Here is a 13753-nt window from a genome sequence, read left to right on the forward strand (position 1 = left end):
ACACAAGTAATTGGTGGACAATGTTGGCGACCGACACTAGATTACATTATTATTGAAAGGTCCGTTGTTTTGTCAGTTACTTTTATGAAGCAAACATTTGACATTTCATACAATTTAATTTCTGGATAATTAAGCAGACAAATCTATTCTGATAAACTTCTCTGACGTGATAATGTATTTGATTAACTTTTTTTTTTTAAAGAAAATTTTTGAAAAGTGTTACTTATCTAAATATATACAAGTAGCACTGTGTTTTTCGTACTATAATTCAAACTCTTCCTTTGTCATCTTTTCGGAGATATGAAGTCTTCCTATTGACATTCTTGCAAATAAGCACAGGACTGATTTAGACCAGATTAAGAAAATCAAGTACACATGCATCTCCAAGAAAACCTATACAAACTGTTACTTCTATTGACGGTAATTGAAAGGTTTAGAGTATTTTCAAAAGTTTGTAGTAGTTCTTGAATCCAATCATAAACATAAAACATTAGATTTTAAAAAATGACCAACACTAAGGAGATGGTGTATTTTTGACTTCATGAGTTGAGGTAAAGTACATCCATTCCACGAGACCCGTTGCAGGATGGAGCCAGGAAGCCTACAGACCAATCCACCTGAATTTCTGTCAGCTGTACTCGAATAAAAAAAAAAAAAAAAGTTTTCTAAGTTTTTGGAGTTAATCATGTATGTCTTACATTTTAATTATGTTGATAGCTTTGGTTTTTTTTTGGTTTTTTTTAGTTGCACCCGCACACAGACTAGAGCAACTTTTACCAACGAGGACGCGGGTCAACACTAGCGTGAAATAGTTTCCGCGCAGGGAGGACAAAAAAATGTGACAATGCAAAAAATTTACCGACCATCTTTATTTTACCGACAGAGGTCTCTAATAGCAGGGCTGGAATTCACACATTTGTAAATAACTTCAGTTGTTCCACACAATGGACAACTGTATTTCTTTCAGAGCAATTATGCAGTGGTGCCACTGTGGAGGCTGCAGGGCAACAGAGGAGAAAAATACCAGCGGAGGACAGACTGCAGAGGCAAACTGAAGTTGAGCTCAAGTTACATCTGTGGAGGGATGCTCCAGTGGAGTGTGTAAACAAAGACCAGGAGCTGGGGGGGAGGGGGGGGGGGGGGGGGGGGAGCTTTCAGAGGACTAAAGCCACATCACAACTGTGTAACAACAGTTCCCTGCCTCTTTTTCACTCAAACGCAAGAAGTGAGGCGACAGCTGACATGAACATGGCTCAGAGGATGAAATGAGTGATGAGTATTGATGAGGAAGATACGTTAGCTGGTAAATAGCACCCCGAATACAAGTAAATCATAACACATGTAATAACTTTCAGCTCCTCTAAATGTCTGAGAATCATTACAAATTTAGAGGAAGAGTAACCAATGACTTCTTCCAACAAAAGAACCTAATGTTGATCCATTCATTCATTAAAATAAAAGCATAAGTCCAGATTTAGGCATAATTTCACCAAAGCTTTCAAATGTAAGCCCCATTCCTCAATTGGAGATCAAGAGATGTCCAATTTGCACCACGAGAAATACAGCCACTGAAAGAATTCTTGAATATAGTTACTTAAAATCATACAAGAATAAACCTCTTGTATAAAATATAAAACAATACCCCAGTGCTGAAGGAACCCACTCCTTTAATCTCATCGAATGAACCTGCAACGTCTTCAGAAATACCTGCTGTGGCGGAGATAATGAGCTTGGATTGGAACTCCACAGTGCCTATTTAAAAATAAGCAAGCAATGGCACACACCAAGCTAAAGACTCCTACGCTTACAACTCAAAATGCATATTCTCAAGCAGCAATTACAAAAATTTATCAATGGACAATGCATAACCTCTGAAAAAAATACTGTATGAAAACATCCCTGCTACTTTGTTCCAAGTACAAAACCTCTACCAATAAGTTGCTTCAGAGTAGCAAGAAGTCCTTTTTTTGTTGTTTTTTTTTGTTAATTTGTGTTTTTTTTTTTTTAAATCCTCGTTTTCTTTTTAATGGGCAAAACTCAGTCCTCACATTGAGTGTCATAGTTAATGACAGTCTTCTCCATTTCACTTTGCTGAAGGATCCAGGAACATGCAAGCCTCGTAGTGGAGGTGCTCAGGAGGCTCCTGTAGGCCTGAGGGTCAACAGCCGGGGCTCAGGCCAGGGCTGGGAAGGCCTCCGGGTCGTCCACGTTTGGCACCGACGCAGACGACTGCAGAACAAAATGAAAGGTACAATTAAGAAAGGCTGAAGCATTGTGATAAATTTCACAGACGGAAATACAAGTCAACACCATTTCCATTAATATTTCAAATGCACACACATTCACCTATTAAATTAAATTTAAATGTCTAACATGACAAAACAGTCATCTGAAATTTGATTTTGAGATTCTAGTATAATCAACCCAAGATGAGATTATTCAGCTTGCGCAATACAAAATTGTGCCACAAGATGGCGCACTGACGCACAAACAAGCAGCAGGAGAAACGTTAATGCAACAATGGATGAAATCCTTCAAAATCCGTCCGCATTGAAAAGGTGACTTGTCAATTCTTTCTAACCATTAAATCAGCTCTTATCCTCATATGAACACTGAATAAAGTGATCAGACCGTTGAGCATTTTTTTTATAAGCACCCAGAGTATCACTTGATTCACAGAGTGGATCACTCTCACGATGCATCGCACAGCAATACTGGACATTAGTGACGGCGGCATTATGTCCCTCATCCAGCTTTACTAGAGTCGGCCAGCGTTACAGATGATTTATTAGCTCAGCTAATCAAACTTGTATTTCTTCCGAAACGGCAACACCGAAGAAACTGTGTTCAAGGTTTGACAAGGAAAATATAAAAATGTATGAGAGCAGTGTCGTTTTATTTAGTCAATCCTGCCAAAGCCATTTCCCCCCAAACTGGATCAAAGAAGCACGAGGTGTTTATAGTATTTAGAGACGCACAATAAAGATAATTTCTTCCCCAACTAGGGAGACGTGATCAGAAGAGTGTCCATGGATTCTGAAATGAACATCGGCTTCAACTACCCTATTTGTTCAGGACAAAACCAAAGTAACTTAGGGGACGTCTGCACGAGAACGCCGGTTCACGTAAATGAGACGGTTTTGGCCAATCATCTACACGAGGCGGCGTTTTGGAAGCGGGTACCAGAGTGGGGAAAGTCTAAAACCCTGGCGTGCGCCATCCACACCCTGAGGTGTAGACGGCAAAGACGATCATCTGTGGAACAAGGAAGACGAAATCGCCCGCCTCTCCGACCTCCGGTCGATTTGCAGAAGCTACTGACGGTAGCAGCAGGTGGAGCAGGGCAGAGACCGATATAACAGAGATATATAGAAGTTTATGAGCAGGGGTCTACTTCTAAATTTCGATGTACTCAGTGTCTTCTGCGTTTTTATTGTGTTTGGTGAGTCACAGCACCCCAAAAGGCCTGCCATTTTGTTTTTTTGAGAACTACGGAGAGAAAAAAAAGATAATTTTGGCTCGTGTGGATGTGGCCTTAGAATCTTCTAAAACATGTGTTTACATGAAGCCACCCACCAAACCCAATCTGGACCACAGCAACGACCAAACAAAAACAACCTGTCAAGGACAAACCATTCCACCCTCCACCAGACATTAAACAAGGGCAAGAATCACCTTATTGTGCCAATTTAAGGTAAACGTCATTAATCACAAGCTCAAGATGATGATCAATAATTAAAATATACACTGCATACCTTGTCAGTCCTCCCACCACGGGTTGGCCTGGGTGCGACATCGGCACCACTGCTGCTGCTTACAGCACCGGCGTCACCACGGCCATCACCACGGCCGTCACCACGGCCGCCGCCACGGCCGCGGCCTCCCCGGCCACCACGGGGTCCACCGCGTCCGCGGCCTGGACGTCCAAGATCTCCAAAGTTGATCTCCAGCTGGGACGTAATGTCATTGGCTGGCTTGCGGAAGTGGTGCTCATCATCTCCCTGAATCAGACAGAAGATAAAAGTAGGGTTTGTTTTCCTGTAGCAGCTTAGACGAGTCATCAACTTCTGTGATTTGAGTTTTGATACCAGAGCAGCATAACGGAATCTCACCTTGTGCTCTTCAGCCTCGGGTTCAATCAGTTCACTTTTCTTATCCTGTGATGAGAACATGCCAACATTAACAAAATGTCAACTAACATTATGCTTGTGCTGACAAAATATCAGTCTATAAAAGCAGTGGTCCAGTTAGACGGCATTAAGCACAGATCAGAGCGATTTCAAAATAAAACTCAATGCAGACCAACAAAAAGTGTAGGGTGGTAGGGGACCCTTTGTTAAGGACACACAATCACAGCATAACAACAAAGAGTCTAATGAAAAATTAAGTGATACCAGGAGGGTAACAGTATGTTTTGGTTACACAAGTGGTTTGAGTGTTGTTTCTTTGGTCTTCTTCGGCATTTCTCCAAGTATTCTTTGCCATTTTTTACTCTTAAAGTCAGGTTCAACTAACTTAAATTATCGAGATTTATGGGCCCCGTTTGCAAATGTTTTTTTTTTGCTTGCAACATTAGTGAAACGCTCTTGTTTACTCAACTTGACAATTCAGTTGTGGATTTCAGAGTGATCTAAACAGAGCATACATTTACCACATAATCATTTGGATCAGCGGAGTAGCACTTCCTAAGTATGCAATACACTGATGGGGTTTCGACCAATACGTGACGAAGGAGAGCTAAAAGGCACATGAGTGTAAGAGTAAGCATTAGCCTGGCTTCATTTTCCCATGTTGAGCTGTTCATGACTAAGCGCCTCATTTTTGTAAAGAACATAATTACAAAGATATCTCCACTTTTCACAGAACTGCAGTTTGTACTTACATCTGCCTTGGACTTGTGCAGCACAAATCCTTTGTTCCAGTCAGCACCCTCGTTGGCCTTACGGATGTTGAACTCCACCTTGGCACGTTCCTTGTCCTGCATGGCTTTCCATTCGTCCAGAGTCATCTCCTTGGGGCCTTCCTCCTTCACTTCCTCAACCTCATTCTCCCTTCAACACACACACAGAGACAGACACACCACTATCAGCACCATTATCATCCCAATTACTGCATTTAAACAACCATGGGCTCAAGCTCCAAGACAGATTGCCCAGGTTATATTCTAGTTACATATTTATTGTTAAAAGGTACACAAGAAACAGAAAATCTGATGAATAAAAGCCAACAGGAGCGTACTTGTTCTCTGAGTCAGCAGGTGGGTGCTCTTCTCCTTCAGCGTTCTCTTCAGTGGCGTTTGACTGGTCAAGCTCACTGCAGACAAAAAAAAAAAGGCATTATGGTTACCAACAATCTGACGATTGATAAAACAAAATGATGAAATATCCAGCACTCTCACTAATTAGCACGGTTAACAGTTGTATCCATGTAAATGATGCTACCAAACTGTTATGCCTGTCTCCCACTAGTCAGGGTTATAGAGCCATCGAGTGGAATTCCTTTCCCCACTGCAGCGCTTGACAGTTTTAAAAACAGCATGGTGGGAGTTGTGAACAATTACTGCTAACCCAGCCAAGTTGCTCAGAATGTTCACATAGGAAATTAAATCAAGATAACATGTAGGCAGTGTCTCAAGCACTGAAGTGTTGCTGCCGGTGCGAGCTCGCCATGTTCAGGCAAATTTAACATTGTTTTAAGTCTATCAGCCCGTGTTTGAGACGATAACACATCTCAACACCACAAAGACTTCTCAAGATCTCCTTTGTAGAAGGTTGAGGTTTCAGGATGTTATGAAACCCCGCGAACCTGAATGTAAAATGTTAACCTGTAAAAAAATAAAATAAAATAAAAAAGTACTGCACAATACGAGTCTCACTTTAGCAGAATTAAAAAAATCCAAAGTAGTTTTTGAATATTGTGATTAAAGGGTTCAGAGAACACAACTAATTGTTGTTTAAACAGTTAACACCCCTTCTTTATTTGCGCAAACTAAAAATATTGGGCTGGTGTTTATGAACAAGGTCCCTCTTAGACGTCATGCACCTTCTCGTCATTAGTCGGCGCTACAGAGCCATTAGACCGCAGTTAGTCTTCAGGCAGAAGTGCACGAGTAGTTTTGTTTTTTTAAAAACAGCCTGATGGGAAGCATGGCTTTTTCTCACTTAACCAGCACAATTTTGACAGAATGTTCCAAGGAAATGAAAAACAACAGTAGCATGTAGGCTGTGCCGGTGGAAAAAACGGATATCACTTAAGTAAGCAATGTACATTGCACACCAGCATTCAATCTGTTTACAAATTAAAATTGTGTAGTAACTTGCACTTAACGGCAGCTGCTGCTTGCGGTGCCAGTTCGTCAAGCCCAGGCCAGTTTGACATTTAATGTTTAATTACAACAAATTTGAGAAGACAACAGCTCATCTTGACAGCAGCTGCTTAATATCTGTTTCTACTTGACTTATCACGGGTAAATCCATCAGGTTCAAGCTACCAAACATGTTAAGCTTTAATAAAAAATGTTAAGTCTCCAGAATGCTGCACAGCAAAAACTGACTAGTGCTTGAGCAACACGTATTTGAATATGGTACATGTCTGAAATTAAAGGCTTTTAAAGAGTACCTAAGACACAAATTTGAGAAAACTGCCTTATGCGATGAATGCTCAGTGTCACAAAAGTTAAAACCTGCTTCTTTTTTGGGTCCTGAAAATCGGCTCATGTTCACTTAATGGCTACAGTCAATGTTGCACACAGAAATCGGTCTCCCACTGAGAAACTATTTAGATCAGTGGTGTCAAATGTAAGGTTCACGGCCGATCACTGGCCCACAAGAGGCTTCAAACTGGTCCGCCAAACCAGCAAACAAATTGCAAATATGTCTATATTGTACTACTGTACTCTGTGCCACAATAATTTCAAGGGTATTTTGGCACAATTTAACTGGTAAAAATGTGTTTGACGCCCCTTGAATAGATTGTGAAAAGGCAAATATGCAGAAAAATCTCACTCATCGTAGATTTGTTAACTTTTGCTCTTGGGACTTGAAATGAATCCTGCACTTTAGTTTTGTTTGCGCACTATCGACATGGCTGTCTTTGGCTCAAGCTAATTTAAGTGTACAATAATGTAAGCCCAGTTTTGAGTTTACATTTATATTTGCAAGCATTAACACATGGGCTCCTGTTCTTGAAAAAAATTACTTTCATTAAGTTAATACAAGAGTCTGTGAATCACCTGCCGCCCTGTAGTTCAGACGTATTCATTTAGGTATGGGGACTATTTTATGTTCTGTAAAGCGCACGTTCATTATTCCTGCAACAGAAATGGTTAATTACAAAGGATTTCATGTATGTTATTGTCAAAATGTGTGAATAGTTTTTTTTCTTTTAAAATGTTATGATAAAATAATGTGGTTTACATGTAAGTTGCATTACATTTAAGACGGCAGTCCCATCACCAGGTTGACAAAATCATAACTTAATGTTGGTGTAAAGTACTGGAGCAGAATATAAGAATCGTTAACATTTTGTTTTAAAAATGTCGGCACATATCCAATATTGTGCAGCCCAACTAGAAACTGTTCTAAATCGTTGGTTTTGTGAGCAAGCAACTACTTGACTAGTTTGTTTAGTCAAAAGAGGAATAGTTCAGCATAAATATCCCTTAAGGTTAGATATCAAGAGCTTCCTGTTTACTAGAACAAAGGAAACAAAAAACGCAGCACACTTTTTCATTGTGGCAATCAATGTCTACAGGTGAGATGTGTCTAAAATCCGCTGGACCGTAGCAGTCCCTCACTGTTCCACCTGAATTTTCAGAGAACATATTGAGCTTAATCAGTAACTCGAAGTGGTTTTAGCTTCTGCTAATATTTGACAGCATTTTCAACAAAGTAGAACCTTATTACAACAAAATTGAGTCAATGAGTAGAATCAGAAGTTAAAGTTCATCAACATGAGAAGAAATACTGAGACCATCATTTAAGATTAGTGGGCTAAATAAAAACTTACTTCAGTTCATCCTTGACGGTTCCCCAGTTGTGAGATCCGCTTCCTCCACGCTTCTCCTCACCTTTCAGACTACTGAAACAACATTTGCTTTAGCCGCGATCTCAACACACAGTTCATTATATCTGAAAAGACTGTCATTTTCTCATTTGATGATTTTTGCAGATGGCAAAAAAATAAATAAAAATTACTCACGATCGGTCGCTGCCACTGTGTCTGTCAAATTCACGTTTTCCTCGAGAGTCAAAGCCATCGGTGCGACCCATGCCGCGTCCTCTGCCGCCACGTCCTCCTCTGCCGCCTCCACGGCCCCTCATTGGCCGATCACCAACGGGCCTAAAGACAGTCATTCAGACCGACATCAACAACTGAACTGTATTCATTAAGAATCCTAAAGTCATTCAAGATTTCACTTCAATAACTTACTTTCAGAAAAGAAAAGGTCAAATATGCTAACACAGGCTTAAAGTAAACTAAAATGAAAAAACTAACAAAATTTCACTTTTTGGGGCCACCTGAGAGCAACAGAAACAAGCTGTGAATACAACAGTGAATTAATTGATCTATAATGAAATATTTAGCCCGTTTTGCACTAGTTTAGGTCTGAAAATAGGAGCAAACAGCAAAAATCTGTGAGCTTCCCAGTGAAAGCAATTTGAAACCACATTAACGGGTTGGAATGCTAATCTTAATTTACAGGTCTTATGTTGGACACAGTTTATGATGTGTTCATTCATCCAATTTAAATACCAATACTGTTGATGCTTGTAGCAGATTTCAACTTGGCCAACGTTTTCAATTAATTCGTTGTTTGAGTTTTACTTAGAAACAAAAAGACAGACAAACTGGGCTATGTGCTTGTAGTCCAAAACTAGTTACTCTTATCACTATGAGAAACGCCTGAAACAGTTGGTTGTCCCACCCTGCAATGTAAACACTTCTAGTCTTTGGAAAAAAAGAAAAAAGCCTGTTAAAGACACTAGAAGACACTAGGAGGTCAGTTAATCAATGCCCATCCTCTGTTCACAAGTTACTCGGCAATAAAGAAAAGTAAGAATGAGAGCTGAACTCACTTCTCCACGGAGAATTCGCTGCCCTCTGGCTTCTCGCCACCTTCACCAGCAGGCCTCTCGAAGCGACGGGGTGGCCGCCTGTCCACAGGCCGCCTGTCTGTGGGGGGGGGACGCCCATCTCCCTGGGGTCTGGGGCCATCACCCTCCGGCTTCCGGCCCATTCTCCTCATACCGGCACCTACAATTAACCAAAACAGAGATATTAGGTGACTTGCAGCACTGCCAGATCAGGACAGAGAGACCAGGGAGTGAAGAGGTGATTGTGATAGCAAAGAAATCAAATTAGTGGACAAAGAAAGGCATCTGCCGCTTACTTGATCACCTTGTGATCAACAAAATATAACATCAAAATGAAACAAACTAGTGTTCTTTGTGTGATCATTCATTATTCTTCTATTGGGACAATTCAAAAGCGTGCCATACAGTTCATCCATGGTGCTTCACACTGTAGAGCACATGGCTGCCAGCCACAGGCCCAGTCTGACTCGACTAGTCCCACCCTATTGCTCAACCCAGAGCTACCAAAATAGACCTCATCCACTACACCACAGCAGCTGGGTGCACCAAAGATGGCACACCTGTCTCATCTTCTCTCAACTGAACAGATATGAGCCCACTTGGCAGAGGGACATCATAATAATAATGGCCTGAAGGTAGGTCTGCATCTCGGTCTGAACTAGAAATCTCACGTCGTACATTTACCTTTACGTACGACGAGCCGCAACACCGACGTGCATACATTAATGCACGTTGGTGAGTACAGTTATACGTGCTTCTCATGTGAACCATTAATGGAGAAATGGGGTGAAGTTGCTCAGACGCGCGTCGTTATTGTGAGCCAATGGAAAGCGCCAGACTGGAGGTTGTGCTTTCACACCACGCGGTGCATCATCTCGGGAGCGAGTCGGCTCTGAAACAACCGAACACGGTCCTAAATACGAGTCCAGCACAACCCAAAAAAAAAAAAACGCCACTTAAAATTATTTAGAATTTTAGTCACGTGTTTTAACACGTGTATAACGTTACTAAAAAAATTTAAAAAAAATATTCGCATAATGTCTAATAATGGGAGAACCAACTGGGTTTCTGGGTAAAAGTGAGCTGCGGGTGGGGTGAATTGTGTTGGGCTAGTGGTGGAGGTGGGATTCAGACACGCAGCTCCTCGGTCTGTCGTTAGCCAGGCTTTCAGGTTCCGCCAGTTCCACCAGGCCCATGAGGGGCGGGCGAGCCAAAACAAGTCAACCTGCAAACTGTTTTTATCGGCGAGCCGCATGAGACGCACACATTTCGCTGGAAAGCACGCCTGTTAAAAAAAAAAAAAAAAGCTGTGTTCTTCGTTTAGTGACAGCCGAGTGAGCCACAAAAATGCAGCCCCGCGGAGACCTCATGTCACCGGGCTTGTGGATCAATGTTAGCTAGTGTCCCTGCAGCCTAAAGCGTTTAGCATGAAAATTAAAGTCACTCCTCCACCACGGCGCGCATTGAAAGTGTAAATATGGCCTTACCATCTTTTTTGAGTGGTACGGGTGCCTGGACCTCCTCTTTCTTGTCGGTCAACGGGACCTTTCTGTCTTTCTGCGACTCCTTTTTGGGCTGCTTGGTAGCCTGAGCTGCAGTCTTGGCGGCACCAGGAGCTGGAGCCTCCTTCTTCTTCACTTCTGCCTGCTTAAGCAGCTCAAAGGGATCCGACTCGTCGTCAAATAACTGGTCGAACCGATTGGTTATGGCACAGCCAAAACCTTCTTGCATTTGTCCGGGCATGATGGCGCCCCTTCAGCAGGATTTTCCTCCGATTCTACGAGGCTTGGTGCGAGCACTTCGCTAGATGAAGCCACAAGATGGCTCGGAAAGGACCTTCTTCTCTTCCGGCGCGATATACATCCGGGACTCTTCGGTTAGCGCGGGTGGGGCGTGTAGTTTTCCTGGCGGCTCATTCACGGAAGACGCGGTTATAAAGAACTACATTGGCCACAATGCCGCGCTCGGTCGTGAGCTCACTGGGTTCTGATAAGCGAAGCAAAGCGTGGCCGCGCACATTTACAAGCCGTGTCCTTGATTCTGCTCTTTAAAGAAATGCAACCAATCAACGAAACGGTTACAGACCCTTTTTGGAAGGTTTCAAGACTAAAAATGGGCCCCAGAAAGCCAAGTCAAGCGAACTTTACTCTGCTCCTACTGCAAATCAACGGGTGACATTTTGAGCAGAGCTAGTACGGAAAATATGATGTATATGTTTGTGATATTACATAAGGTTCAAGACAAGCTGGGCTGACATTTAAATCTGGCTCAAGAAATATTCACACCGCTCCAAGCCTCCGTCCTCTTTAAAGCCGTGCGTCTACTGCAAGTGTAAACAGCGCTCCTGCTCGTTCACTGGGTTAACACGCAATGTAATAAAACATGGTATCTGATACGCAAGTGAGATAACGGTCGGCTTTTCAGGGGATCACCTAAAGACACAGATGCCATTTTTTTTTTTTTTTTTTTTATCAAGCTGTATCTTCGTGTGTACTCGGGACTGGATGTGGATTTAACGAGCACAGGGCTCATAACTACTCTGGGAAAACTACACTTGGTGTCTGAGAAAACATTACTCTTCAATGTCAGCTCACTTTAAAGTAGGTAATAATGATTGAAAAGAAATTGATGGGTGCAGAGAGTAGTCATTCCGAATTTCATGCCTGAGGCAAACTGAACTGATCTGACCCCCCCAACAAAATAAAAAATAAATCAGCACAGCAATTTCACTTATTCTTCAACCAAAACTAACCACTGATTAAACAAACCTGTTCAAGTCTTTTTCTGGACTGCGTCCCTGATAGTTTCTTCCACTATATATAGTATTTACCCTGATTTTGCTGTCAACATAGGTACAGCCAAGTCTACAATCACATATTTTTGTGTAGCTCATGTCCTAATTCTTACTTAAAATAACCTTAACAACCTCACATCAGATTTTCTTTCAGTCATTTCTTTATTTTATGTTTGATTTATTTTTCATTTCAAATTATTGGCACAGACATAGAGGGACGATAAAACAATATGTTTTGTGTGTGTATTTTGCGATGTGCAAATCGGCAAGCCCCTATATTGCTTTAAGGAAAGAAAGACCAGCCCTGGACGAGTGACTACTCGCATGAAAGTTTAACAAGTAATTTCAGCTGCATGATGCCCCTTCTCCACTTTCAATGGGTCCTCTGGTATAAATCTGCTCATACCACTTTATCTAACTGAGGGTCACAGGGCACAAAAGCCGGCCAAAGGCAAGGTACAAGTTGGAAAGTTCACCAGTCCTTCAGGGGTCAAACACAGAGAGACAGACAACCACAGACAGTCACATTCACACCTATGGGGAATTTAGCGTCACCAATTAATTTCAACTGCTTCTTTTTGGCAAGAACATGCCGTTTTTACACAGAAAGACTCCCAAACTCAAACCATGGATATTCTTGGCATTGCCAACCCCACATCACTCTGCAAGCCTGTTTACTTTGTTGTCTCCGCAAAATCCGAGAGGAAAAATCCTTTAATTGATGTTTGTGCAGTATGGGTAGAAAAACACATATAATCCACATGGACTGATATGATTTCAGCAGGGCCACACCTGGCAAAATGGAGGCCCTAAGGAAGAGGGAATTATAAGTCCCCTTCCCCACCAGTAGAGGGACTTTGCAAATTACTGAGTCAGAGGTTTATTATTAGTTATCAATCAATGCTCTAAATAGCAAAGAATTTGGTTTTCATTCACTCCGAACAAATCTTCCCTGTCAGGCCATGTCCATACAAGCCGAAACAATCTTTTTTCTTCCCGTCTTTCTTTTTGTCCCCCCATTTACCCAGCACCATAAAAATAGCTCAAATGTCAGGCCAGTAGGGAGAGCTGTAACTCTGCCACAGAAAGACAGAGAATGCAGAAATACTCGTATTTGAGAAATCCAACATCTTGCCTCCTTAAACCAAATAGCACCAGTAGCTTCTCCGGACCACCTGGAGCATGTAGGCCGCCATTGTTGTTGTTATTAAGTGACAGTGCGGAGAGGGTGGTGTGGTGATTACAACATCGTTTTCAGAAAATGTGCGTCTTGCCCATCCACACATCAAAGCTGAGGCAGCGTTTTTCAAATTTCTCCACTTTGGAACCCATTTAAAAAAAAAAAAACAGTTTTCCGGCTCCCAAAACTCTGCGCCATGTGGATGATTGGCCAAAAGCGACGCAGTTACATGAGATGGCGTTGTAGTGTGGGCAGGGCCTGAAAGCTAGGCTGGTGTGACGAGTTGGTTTGATGTTGGGCTGTGGGGGCGAAAATATTTACGCCATTATTGGGTTTGCTTTGCTTTCACGCTGCACTTTTGATCCTGGACAGTGTCTCGCATTTATATCAGCTGCTCCTTGGGGGCGCTATTGCCTGAAATGAACAGTGACCAAAGAGGAAGAAAAGCATGACCATAAGAAGCCTGGCTCAATGGTTGATCCAGACCAAAAGCGGAAATCCCGCCTCTTTTCACACCTGCCCAAACAAAGCAGACTTTCCCTGAAATAAACCCTGGTCCGGATCAAACAGCGTTAGTGTGAAAGCTCCGTACTTTTCAATTTAGATGACAGTGGAGTTACTTTACGAATCTGTGAAAGGTAGTACTTCCATACAGTTATAGTTGCAGCTTTAGATAATAGCAGA

General features: G+C 42.1%; 1 protein-coding gene across 4 annotated transcripts; it reads right to left on the reverse strand.

Annotated features, from left to right (window-relative positions):
* Positions 1 to 1219: 1219 nt before the first annotated feature.
* serbp1a (SERPINE1 mRNA binding protein 1a) lies at positions 1220 to 11280 on the reverse strand. Of its 4 annotated transcripts, none has more exons than XM_080472843.1 (9): positions 10583 to 11280; positions 9078 to 9255; positions 8200 to 8340; positions 8008 to 8079; positions 5239 to 5313; positions 4883 to 5051; positions 4113 to 4157; positions 3756 to 4001; positions 1220 to 2229 (listed from the first exon to the last, which is right to left on the reverse strand). In XM_080472843.1, the coding sequence occupies exons 1-9, from the start codon at positions 10836 to 10838 to the stop codon at positions 2173 to 2175; spliced, it is 1239 nt and encodes a 412-aa protein (XP_080328969.1). In that variant the 5' UTR covers positions 10839 to 11280; the 3' UTR covers positions 1220 to 2172. The 4 variants fall into 4 exon arrangements, with proteins under 4 accessions (XP_080328969.1, XP_080328971.1, XP_080328970.1 ...); XM_080472845.1 differs by having other exon boundaries at positions 8008 to 8076; positions 10583 to 10956; XM_080472844.1 differs by having other exon boundaries at positions 4883 to 5054; positions 8008 to 8076; positions 10583 to 10938.
* Positions 11281 to 13753: the final 2473 nt, after the last annotated feature.

This window comes from Lipophrys pholis, assembly GCF_963383615.2.
Source record: "Lipophrys pholis genome assembly, chromosome: 10".
Taxonomy (NCBI): domain Eukaryota; kingdom Metazoa; phylum Chordata; class Actinopteri; order Blenniiformes; family Blenniidae; genus Lipophrys; species Lipophrys pholis.

Bases quoted from the DNA above. Each gene is read 5' to 3' on its own strand.
- serbp1a (XM_080472842.1), bottom strand. From the start codon at position 10,838: ATGCCCGGACAAATGCAAGAAGGTTTTGGCTGTGCCATAACCAATCGG. The intron at 9,256-10,582 runs GTAAGGCCATAT...GGTTAATTGTAG, and splicing joins CGTACCACTCAAAAAAGATG to GTGCCGGTATGAGGAGAATG. The intron at 4,002-4,112 runs GTGAGATTCCGT...TGTCTGATTCAG, and splicing joins CCGAGGCTGAAGAGCACAAG to GGAGATGATGAGCACCACTT.